Below are 12,332 nucleotides of genomic sequence, written 5' to 3' on the forward strand. Positions count from 1 at the left end.
AAAATAAAAAGAATTTTGATAGTTTTAACTTATTTCAAATATAAAAGAGATAGCTTGGATTTAAATTAAAAAGTTTAATATTTAACAGATAATAGAATTTTATTTAAATTTTATAACATAAGAGACTTTTCTCAGGGCGGGTTTCCTGGCAATCAGATCAGATGACACTTTACTAATAATAACACTTTAACTTAATTACTAGACATTTTACTAATACAATAAATTTCATTTAGAAACAAGACTAACCAATTACACAGCTTCCCCTGATAATTGTTGATCTCTTCTTGTCGATGATGCTATATCCAACCCCTAACCATGGCTTCTCGTCTTTTCCGCCTCTAGCCGAACGGACTTCTTCTCCCAAAGCCAGCAAAATCAAGAGTGCTCGTTTCCTCTCCTCTATCTTCAATGTTCACTGGTCGATCCAAAAAATAATCGTAGTACAATCGCTCTGCTTTACTTACTATGATTTGCGATGTAATTAGTTTATTGATAATTGTCACTTTCTTCCATTTCTTCTTTGATTATTCCTTTTCCATAATTACTGCATAGGAACAACAAAAGTTGAAAAATTTCAATCCATGTTATCAAACACTAGCAACCCAACGAACACTTCGGAAGGACGCGCACCGCATTCTTTCTTGTTTTGAAAAGCGTATTTATTTTAGACAATGAAAACTGGTTAGCTTCGTTCTTGATCCAAAACGATACCGAAACGACATACATAAAATAAAAACATAACTAAAATCATTGATCTATCAATATCAACTATTCGTTAAAAAAGAGCATATTACAGTATATATGAACATAAAACTTAAATATAAGATGTTGAGGGTTGCGGTAAAGAAACAAATAGTTTATAACTATTTGTTCTTTTTTTTTTTTTACCGCAACTCTGACCATCTTCTTATATTTTAATTATTATTTGTATTATCTATAATATTTTTGATTGAAAATCCTAATTTGGTTAGAATTTTATTGGGTTGAGATGGTTTAGAAATAATATCTTATTGTTTAGTAATTTATTATCAAAATTTTTAATCTTATAATGCAGGTATATTTACTATTTTAAGTAATGGTATTGGTGATATTTCTATTTTGATTGGAATTTCTTGGTTATTTTTTTTATAGATTATTATGTTTCTTTATGATTAATATATTTGATAATTTTATCCTCTTTTACTAAAAGTGTAAAAAATCCCCTTTTCTTCTTGATTACCTGCTGCTGTAGCTGCACCTACTCCTTTCAGCTTTAGTTCATTCTTCTACTTTGGTATCAGCTGGGGTTTATTTACTTGTTCGATTTAGGGAATAATTGATATAAGATTTTTTTTGTTAATTTCTTGTTTAACTATATTTGGCACTAACTATATGGGAGTTTTCCTATTTATGGATATATCAAAACCAGTAATACAGTAAAAGAAAACCAATAATTTATTATGAATAATATAATAGAAGAATTTAATGTAATTAAGTTCATTAAAGATTGATAAGTATTAATTAAAAGGTGTTTGAAATAAAATTTGAAAATTAATTATATTCTCAAGTGTCTTATTCAGATTTTTTTTATTTTCTAGAGAAGGCCTTAGATCTTCGAAGATCTTCCTTATTTATAAAAAGTTAAGTGTTAATCATTTAATTTACCATTATGTTACCATTACTATTTTTAATATGAGTTGTAACATAAAATAATTCTGTTTTGCAAGCTTATTTGCTTTTTCATATCTGAATATGGAATGATATAATTTGCAAATTACAATTTCAAAATGCACTATTTGTCGTAGTAAGACTGTAAGGTATTTAGCATGATTAATATTAAATAATATGCATTTATAGACTGCATTTCAAATCAAAATATTTGGTTACAATTTCATATTTATTACTATTAGTATAGCATTAAGGAAAATACAGTGTTATCGTTTATTATGTTAAGAATTATTTTTAATCAAACTGTGTAGATTGAAGTATGTTTTTGGTAAAGGCCATCATGCTCAAAGCATTAGTATATGTGTCCTAGAAGGTTTTGATTATTTCTCAACAATGCCAGTTCATTTAATGTCATTTATTCATTAAAAATCTAAACATCACTATTTTTTCGCTATTCATTCTTTTTTTAAATATTTTAAGTACCCCATAATATCCATTCAAATAGTATAAACATTTTAATTTTGATTTGACTTATGGAGTTTCTGTATAATCTACATCTGCATTACATCACTAAAATTGCTCAATATCAAATTATTTAAAATTATATAAATTTTACTAATTATTACTTTTGTAAATATTTATATTTTTTTGACTTTTTTTTCATCATAAATCGGTTAATTAAGGAAAAATTATTGACAGTTATTTCTATACCATGCTGACAACTGTTTTTTAAACCATTTTCTATGTTTTGTACACCTGTAACTATTTATCTGTTTGGCCTACGATAAGAGACTGGATATGTATGCAGTTAAAAGTCTTAAAATGTATTTTAAAAAATCAAAACTAAAACTAATCAGCAAAAAGTGTTAAAATGTGCAATGTACTATCTCATGGATGTAATTACTTTTTATATAATGATAAAATTATAAAGTCTTGAAACTAAATAAATAATATTAAAAATATTCCTTTTTTTAATAGTATATCATAATAAATAATGAGTTATCAGTTATTCCAACTTTTTTCTTGGGGTCAATTTTTTTTCTTTTAATATTTCTTCCTCATGTTCTTAATCAACATCTGCATATATGGGCTGGAACAAAAACAATATTATTTCTAAAAACATTTATATCCAAGCAAAATTAAAATGTTCTAAATGAGTCGTGATGGGATGATTTAGATGCCTATTTAAAAATAATAACAAAACTAAATGTGTGTAATTGCATAAAAAAAACAATGTAAAACTGGTATCTGCCTATGGCTTGCCACATCATGCGTCATTTGAATAAATCTAAATTAAATTTTGTTCAATATATAGTTAAAGTCTTACACAATTGAGGTATTGTCAATTATGATATGATGATATTTTTTTCTTTTCCATAATATGTATTTTTACTTTTGGAATAGCTGAATTTAAGGGTAAAAACCTTAACATGTTTTTAAAATTATTAAATAAATGACTAAACTATGCAGAATTATGGACTCTTTTTACTATATTATGTGTGATTCAATATTTTTTACTTAGAAAAATAGCTTGTTCTTACAACTACATTTAACTACTTTATTTGATTAGTAAAGTTAATATTAATACTTTGTGATTTGCTTGGAATTTTTATTCCGTATTTAATAGCTCTTAAAATTATACAATTATTCAGTGCTGGAGGGACTTTGTACCGTCTGATGATTGGTATTTTTTTTGCATTAAGAACTTTTGTCAATCTTTTCATTGTGGTTTGTCAAAAAAAAAAAGTTATTTAGTTTTCTGTTTCTAATCTTTCAATGGGTTTTCAAAAATAATGTTGAATATTTTTTCAGTGAGTAATTTTTCATTACAACCAAGAAATTGGTAGATTAAATAGTTTTAATTATTGTGTTTGACTGTCAAATTCAACCTTATCATTTGTTAATTTTTTTTTTTTATAGGATTGGCTTTCTTTATTTTACATAGGACCATTTGTGTACTTGAAACTTTAACTGCATTTATAAACAGTTTATTCAAAATGCAATTAACATTTCATGTTGACTTTGATTTTATTAAAAGTGTATTAGTTCTAAAAAAAAAAAAAGAATCATTATCTCAATTATCTGTATATTTTATGACAAGTATAATTTTCAATGGTTTCATGTTATGTTTCCTTTGAGAATTTCAAGTTTTATATAAATATTTATAATTTTTATAATCACTTTATAGAAGATTAATTAATTCCTGATTTTCATGTTCATATTGATATCTTTTTGTGTATGTGTGCGCACACATCATGTGCGTTTGATGGTAAACAATATATCTTTGATGCGTGGTCATAAGGGCTTAAGTCGAAAATATGAATTTGTCAGGAGAGCGAAAACAAAGTTCTAAACATTATGTAAACTCTAATTATTGATATTTTGTAATTGTTATTTTTATAAAACAATATAGTAGTAAGTCTATCTGAAGCATAAAGACCTTAATGCCAACCGGAACCTCTGATTTGGATAATACTACGACATAATCTTGAACTGCTCAAAAAGTGACTTAAGCCCTTATGACCACGCATTAAAGATATAATACTTATTTTTTTGGTTAGTTGAAATAATATTTTTTAAACAAAACAGCTGCTAATCATCATAAAGTTTTAACTAATAATTCACATGATACGATTTGTTGAATAATATTTATTGTTGTAAATTTTGGACTGAATTAAATTAAATTTGATCAGTTTCATATTGTTTTTTTGTTTGTATTAACCCCTTGGCTGCAATGTTGTAATTTACTATTGGTCCTTGGCTATGATGATCATTACTAATTGCACTTTAGTATTTTGTCACCATTCCTACCTAAGCGACTTTGACGCATATTTTGGCAGTATTTCAAAATATAAGATAAATTACAGTTTTTTTATCTTGAATTTTAGAGGAAAAATACAAGATAAAATACAGTTTTTTTATCTTGTATTTTAGGGGGGGGGGGGAGTTCATAAAGTGCTTTTTATTTTAAATAAGTGTCACAAAAGTCTTTTGTATTAAGCAAAGAAATACAAAAAAATTATTTTATATTTCTAAGCTATAAATAAAATAAAAAGGATGATAGTACTTCTAAAACTGATGAGCATTCTTTTCCAGTCAGTGACAGGGAGCTCAATCTCCCTAGAACTTCCATTACAATCACAAAAGTTATTTTGATATTTTATTTGAGAGTTAAAATCATTTTCTACTTGTAATAGATAAATTAAAATATACCAGAAATTAAAAAAATAACGTTTTAGTCTTCGGGACAGTTACTTACTCAGTTAGCATTTGAAGCCAAGGTGTTAAGTTAATTATTGTGTTTTATAAAAATTAGTGTTTGGCTTGAACCAAATATTTAAAAATACTAAGCTTATTTACATTTTTTTTTTTAAATTAGTGATAAGGAAAACCAAATATTTATAACCTCTGAGGTTATTTACAATACCTTTTTTTATTTAATTTCTGTGATAAGCTACCTTTGTTACAGTCAAATTATAATGTTGCAATTTAGTCATTCCATGCCAACTTGATCATTATTTTAATCATTTATGTCTTTTTTTTGGACTTTTTTGTACAAATTTCAAGTATTTACAGAAATTTATAACAAATTACTATGTATTTATTTATAGCTGTAATAAGAATCATAGTTTTGGTACACTTTGTCTGAGAGTGATTGGTATCAAAGTTTTGAAATGGGTTCGCCTGATAGCTAACCCAAAAATATTTGTTCAAAAGTTTTGTTCGATTTTTAGTTCTGAAACTTTTTTAAGATTTTCAGAACTTATCCCTTAGCAAAAAGGTAAAAAAATAAAAATAAAATAAAATAAAATGTAATACCATTACCTGTATATTTTAATTAAATATAAAAAAATTGTGTATATTTAACAGCTTATAAAGACTGTGCTGTAAATATAAAAATGATGAATAAAACTTAAAATTAGAAATTAGAAATCTTTGTATGATTATACCCCAGATCATAATATACAATGCTCTCTAATTCTTGGCTGCTATCAGTTGTTAAATAACATGTATTTTAAAAAATATATTGATGTCTCAAATTAATCACCATATACAAACATTTTATGGAGATCAAAAACTATAAAGTTGCATTATATTCAATTAATAATCATGAATTGGAACCTTTGTACATATTTCCTAAATTTTTAGAGATATTTTAATCAGAGGGCGAAAAAACAGAAGAAAAAATAAAGCTTGCCTGATTCCACGTTCAGAAGCTTGTCTGACGTATATTAAGGAGGGAATAATTTAATTTTTAAATTAAAATCTGTTATCATAAATTTCTACTATTATGATCTAGTTTTATTTATTATTATAATTTATTCCTTTTGTTTAAGAAACCTTTTTTTGTAACTAGTGAACATTAGAGAGGTTAACACAAGTTTTGAGATATTGTAAGTTTTATAAAAATATTGTATTTTTTACTGGTTGATATTTATTATCAAACTAATAATAACTTTGATCAATTTTAGAAGCATTAATAACTTTGTTTTCCTCATTAATGGCTTTTATTGGTTTAGGAATCATTCTCGAAATAATAGGTTTATTCTGAATTCGAAAAAGTCTTATGAAAATAAACATGGGAGTCAATTTTTATTCTTAAACGATAAATGAATACTATCATTTCAAAAATAAGGAATTGCAGTTAGTAAATTTATTCACAAATAATGAATAAATATAATTTATACATTGTTTAAAGTGAAATTTTTATTTTATGCGAAATATGCTTATAAGTAATTATTACTTTTTAGAAAAACAAATAAAGACCCTTCAATACTAGGTGCATCAATCAAGCTGGCATTGCTATCAATCAAGCATTGTAATGGTGTAAGTTATGAGATTATTTGTATCTTCCTTATAAATTTTTCTAAATAAGTTTTGTTCTATTTATTCATTTTTTTTATTTCTGTATTCAATTATTAGGACTAAATAAAAATAATGTATATTTTTCTTCTTGGAGAGAAGAAAACACATATTAATAAGGAAAGTAATTTAATATTTTTAGATTTCTTCATTTTAAAACATCTTTACCTCTTATTAATCAAAGTACTTTTGTTTGAAATTGAATGAAGTATTTTGAATTTTTTTTTTTTTTTTATTGAGCTCATACAGCTCAAACAAAAGCTATTAATACAAAATAATAATAGTAGTAAAAATAAAAATACTGTACTCTTCATATTAGTTTGTCTCTTCACTATTTTCAATGGAAGCTCTTTGGGGTAATTTTTTTTGTTTTAAGCAAAGACAATAATTTTTTTTTTTACTCAAACTAAATAATAAATAGAATACTCTACTGTTAGTTTATTTATTTATTTTTAAAATGATTTCAGTTTATGTTCCGTGTTGTCATATGTTATCAATATCTATTGTCTAAATGTATTTTTGTAGTAACATTTATATTAATCAGGTATGACATAATCTTATGAATTTGTGAGACTATACTAAAGCAAGTTAGGTTTTAACTTATCTGAATGGTACCTTAGAAATTGACATTTTTAAAAGTTTATAATATGTTTTTAAGTGAACTTTTTTATATTCATTATATTGTTTATGTTTCTTTTTTAAATATTGTTAATTGATTGAAATCAATAACATTTTATAGTCTTATATTTTTGTCTTCCTTTCCAATTCTTTAGTTGTTTTTTATTTATTCTTTAATGTACGCACAAAATTTAAATCTATTATTTACTATATTCTTAGTGAATATTTCTAGTTTATGTAAATGATATTTATAATAAATTAAATTGTAATCTAAATTGAATGAATGAGTTAATATTAATAGATCTTCATTATAGGTTACTAAATAATTGATGATGTGTTCAAAATTCTTGTTTATTTTGTTACAAATTGTTCTATATGTCACTTATTTTGATTTCTTATCAGAACATTAAAATCAACTTCCTATTTCTGAGTAAGCTTTCAAAGTGAAAAGAAATCATGGTAATTTCCAATGACGATTAAAATTCGATTGATTCCTCTGAGCCTATTCTTAGCATTTTGTTTTTTATTCGAGGAAGGCAATGCTTTGTAAATAAAATGATATGTAGATAAATTCATGTAAAATTATAAATATGTGAATAAATGCTGTGATGTAAACAAAAAAAGAAAAAAAAAATTAATAAATTTAATGAGAACACCATATTCCTTACATTTGTTATTATGAGTTTGTTACGTGTTAACATATAAAAATTAGAATTATTTTATTTTCTATATGAATAGTTGAAGTTATTTATATTTTATTTGATATTTGTAGAAATATTAATATATTGCATTTTTATGAACAAGATTGGTTGTTATTTTTTTTCTCCTATAATTTTCATTTATTATTCATGGAGGTATGGATAATGTGAAATGTTCGAATCAATACTAACCACATATAATTTTCACTGTCACTCACTTGTTGGTGATATTGCGTTCACTTATTTGTCAAAATCTTTAAATATGGAATTTTTTTATTCTTATACAGTTCTACTCCCATTTTATTTCTGTAAAATGGTATTTAGTTTACCTCTGAAAATTAAGAAATTACCCAACAGAAAATGTAAATCTGGTATAAATATTTATTTGTGTTGTTCGGCAGTAAAATTGGACATAAAAAAAAAAAAGAAATCAATTTTGCTTTTATTACTTTAGTTATTTTAAAAACATATTTTTTTTTAATTTATAAAAGTTTTGCTGCTACACAACTAAATAATGTTTTTAATTGGATTTATTTGATAGTAAATGTCTTATTTTATTTTTTTTTTTTTTTTTCGTAGGGCATATTTTTCAGATATCAATGCTGAGTGCAGTTGGAATCATAGCCCTGATGTATTGTAACTTAAATTATTTAAATACTGTATTTAACCTTTCGACTTCATGCAAAACAAATAATAATTGTTCTTCAGTATTTTTGGGAATTATAGAAAGTTCCTATTGCTTTGGTTTACTGGCTGTAAATTTGTTTATAAATCCAGTTGAATCTGTTGAACTGTTTAATCGTTTTAATGAAATAGTTAACGTACCTAATCATGTTTCTGATAAATTCAAAGTTGAAGTATTCCAAAAAATATTCATTTTCTACATGTTAATTCTTTTCCAGTTTTTGAGAAATTGTTTCTTTGACAATAATAAAGAATCTATTATCTGGATTTTAAAAATAATAATGCAAAATGTTCAGTTTGCTGTAGATGGGATCATTGTTTCTTTTTGTCTAATTCTTGGTTCTTCATTTAAAGGAATAGTCTATGATTTAAACAGTGATGATAAAAATGTTAGAAGAAATATTGCAACCTTTTGGGATTGTAGAGCTCTTTTGAGGAAGTTAAATGATTGTTATGGTCCGGCGTTGGTGATTGTAGTAGTATTTAAACTTTTGCAGATATCGGGATTAATATATTTTTATTTGTTTTCTGATTTGAAAAACAACTGGCTACAGTTTCTTGATATATGCTTGCCCCTTATAAACTTTATCTTGATATGTTACTCATGTGATCGAGCTGTCATTGAGGTAAGTATGAAATATGAGTAAATATTTAATTTATTCATCAATTTTCTATTGTAAAATATGATGAATATTTGTGTTGATAGGCTCAAAACTTTGTAAAAGAACTCAGATTAAAACATGCAGAAGAAAACAGTTCATCAGCTATTAAAGAAGAGGTAATCATAATTTACTACTTCAATTTCAGTGACTTAAAACCTTTTACTTTTACTGAAATTCAAACAATACTTAGTCCTCCCAGACAGGTCCGTTGTCAATGTTCTTATTCTTCTTCTTCTTCTTCAAGGATGGTGTTGGTCACTGAGAAAAACACAAAGTATAATATATATTTAATTTATTTCATTTTGTTTCAGTAAAAAACATAGGACTAGGGCTGTCTATATATCTATCTAGCTGTCTATTCTATGTCTATGTATGTCTATTCTCAGGGAGTTGAGGAGTAGATCTTTGCAACCGGGGAACTACAGCGGCACCGGTTCGAATCAGGCCTGAGTGGTCGACTTTTATTTCTGTGGTGGTCTCACGAAATGAAAACTTGACCCCCAACCTTGGTGTTATAATAGGGTGGTATCCTGTTAATAACTCCTCCGTGTGTCAGGAATGACCAGAAAGGGGGTAATAAAAAAAAAAAGTCATTTATCATAGCTCTACTATGTTAGACAAGTTCAGCAACGCTTATTGATTAGATTCAGCCTATTGCTTGATCCTTCAGGCCATTTGTAGCTGAGATAGTTGAAATGTAATCTTAACTTCCTCGCAACTGTAGTGGTTGCCAATTCGAATTCGGTCTGGAGGGTTGACTTTTACTTTGGGACAGTCCCATGGACTGAAAACTTGATCCTCCCATTATGGTTTAAAGAAAATTTATTTTATTTCTATGTTTTTTATCAATTTTATTTTTATGTTTCTCTGAATTAAGTTTGATGTCTTATTTTGTTTTTCAGCCCTGATAAAGACCTGAAATTCAGGTCAAAATATTGGCAAAAATAAATAAGTTTTGTTTACTTGTGTATCTTTGTTGAACATACCCCTGACCATATTTTAATATCAATCTTCAATCAAATATTAACACCTAATTATTTACTTTGCGAATTTTTTATTTAAATTACTTAATCTTGAATTTAAATGCTTTCAGAAAGCGCATAATAATCAAAAGTTCATAATTATAATAATCATAAGTTCATCATTATAATTATTTCTGAAATATAATGTACAACAGTCGTATAATTGCATTGGTTGCTAACAGATTTTTTTCAGATTAACAATTTTTCCTGACAGATATGTTTAATTAATTTGATTTACAGATGCTTTTTTTAATGAAATATTTTCTCAATTTAATTATTATTATTATTTACTTTTTTTTAGATACAAGATTTTATTTATGTTAACAAATTCACAACATTATGTATAACTGGATGTAATTTTTTTGTGGTGGATATGAATTTATTATTCAAGGTATAATTAATTATTTTAATACTAATCATTCTTTCATAAATAAATTATTTTGTTTTAAAATATTTTATTTATGGGTGATTCTCCCAAAACTGTCTGATTATTTGTTTAAACTCGAATGAAATGTTAATTATTCTGCTGTTTGACTAATAATGTTACCGATACTATTAAAGGCTACTTCAGTAATTCAGTACAATTTAACATACTAATAAGTTAGTAATTCCTGATGGGAAAGTCGCCCACATGTTATATATTATGTAATAACCACTATCTTATATGTTTCAGATTTCTAGTGTTATTTTTACCTACATTGTTGCTATTGTGCAGTTTTAAGTCCACCACTAATCATAATAAAGGATTTGATCGAAAGCTTAGATTCATTTCAAAAAAAGATTCAGAACAAAAAAAGGGTATTTTTACTTATTTGTTCTGCTTATGAGCATTCTAATGAACAAGCATTTATATGTGTGTGTGTATATATATGTATATTTATATTGTAGAGACATTTTTATATCTTTAAAGATGGTGAAATTATTAAAAATATATTGTATAAATGAGAATAAAAAATATTATAGAAAATAAAATCGCTATTTTATTAGATGTTATGAGTTTACATCCTAGCTTCCCAAGAGGTGTTCCACAAGAGCCCTGGAATGTGCCCAGCAACAAATATTTTTGTAATGATTAATCGTCACTTGAAAGGTTTTAACAAGCAAATGTACAATAAAAGTGACTCAAATGTACTTTTATCCAACCTTATTTTCAAATATTTTCTGAGGGAGACTCCACTATATCGCAAATCAGGAGTTGGAGTGGGCTGCTCATGGTTCAATTTCAGAACTAGTTGACCGTAGACCTCTGTTGGTTGACAAACACTAGTTTACATAGAAATAAGAGTGTAATTATTATATTGTATTACGATTAAATATTTTGAGGTGAATAAGAGTTAGAAGGTTTAAGATTTGTATTGTAATCCTAATTAAATATTTATTTACAATTTATAGGTAATTTCTATGTATAATAAATTATTTTATGTTTTAAATTACATTTGGGTGTATTTAATGAGTAAATAGCATGTTCATATTCATTTAAATATGATTGGGTATTTTGTGATTTTAAATTTCAAAATAATGTTTTTTGTAATATTTGAATTTAAAGATTGTAAATTGCTCTAGGTCACTGCTAGAGAAAGTCTAATACTCACCTACATAAAAATAATTGAAGACAGTATTGTGTATATGGGAACTATAAATGCACTTGAGATTAAAATATTCTTCTGTACAACCAAACTGAAATTTATTAAAAAATAAGATTATTATAACCATGATTAAAATGGAGAGAAATGCTTTATTTAGAGGAAGCAATGCTGCCTGAATACAACAGTGGGTTGCTATAATACATGGCATACTAATCTATCTTGAAAGACAATATAAATGAAAAAAAAAAAAAATTGGTACAATATTTACAAATTTTTTTTAAAATAAAAAAATTAAATTTAAAATATTTATTTCTTCCTTTGTATTTTGTTTCCTTTTTGTATTGTTTTGTTACCTACATTATATACATAATCCTCTCATTACATCCCACTCAGGCATATCTCTTATTCCTCTTTTCCAGTGATCTCTCACAATTATTGAGTTTACTACACAAGTTTTATTTTAAGCTGATGGACTCATTCAAAATACTTTAAGTAAGCATACAAAGGAAAAATGAAGCAATAATAAGAAAATGTGGAAACAAAATAAAATAA

At 25.6% G+C, this 12,332-nt stretch overlaps 2 protein-coding genes across 3 annotated transcripts in view; both read left to right on the forward strand.

Annotated features, from left to right (window-relative positions):
* The window catches only part of Mgat1 (alpha-1,3-mannosyl-glycoprotein 2-beta-N-acetylglucosaminyltransferase), a gene marked incomplete in the record, with an annotated part of 23,676 nt that extends 15,743 nt beyond the window's left edge, over window positions 1–7,933 (forward strand). For both annotated transcript variants that reach the window (XM_067053713.1, XM_067053714.1), the window contains 1 exon segment: window positions 1,578–7,933.
* A 407-nt stretch (window positions 7,934–8,340) lies between these two features.
* On the forward strand, window positions 8,341–11,426 carry LOC106685205 (uncharacterized). The gene is made up of 4 exons (XM_014427761.2): window positions 8,341–9,136; window positions 9,217–9,288; window positions 10,496–10,585; window positions 10,868–11,426. The coding sequence occupies exons 1-4, from the start codon at window positions 8,426–8,428 to the stop codon at window positions 10,913–10,915; spliced, it is 921 nt and encodes a 306-aa protein (XP_014283247.2). The 5' UTR covers window positions 8,341–8,425; the 3' UTR covers window positions 10,916–11,426.
* Window positions 11,427–12,332: the final 906 nt, after the last annotated feature.

This window comes from Halyomorpha halys, unplaced genomic scaffold, assembly GCF_000696795.3.
Source record: "Halyomorpha halys isolate HHAL.00 unplaced genomic scaffold, Hhal_1.1 Scaffold670.1, whole genome shotgun sequence".
Taxonomy (NCBI): Eukaryota; Metazoa; Arthropoda; class Insecta; order Hemiptera; family Pentatomidae; genus Halyomorpha; species Halyomorpha halys.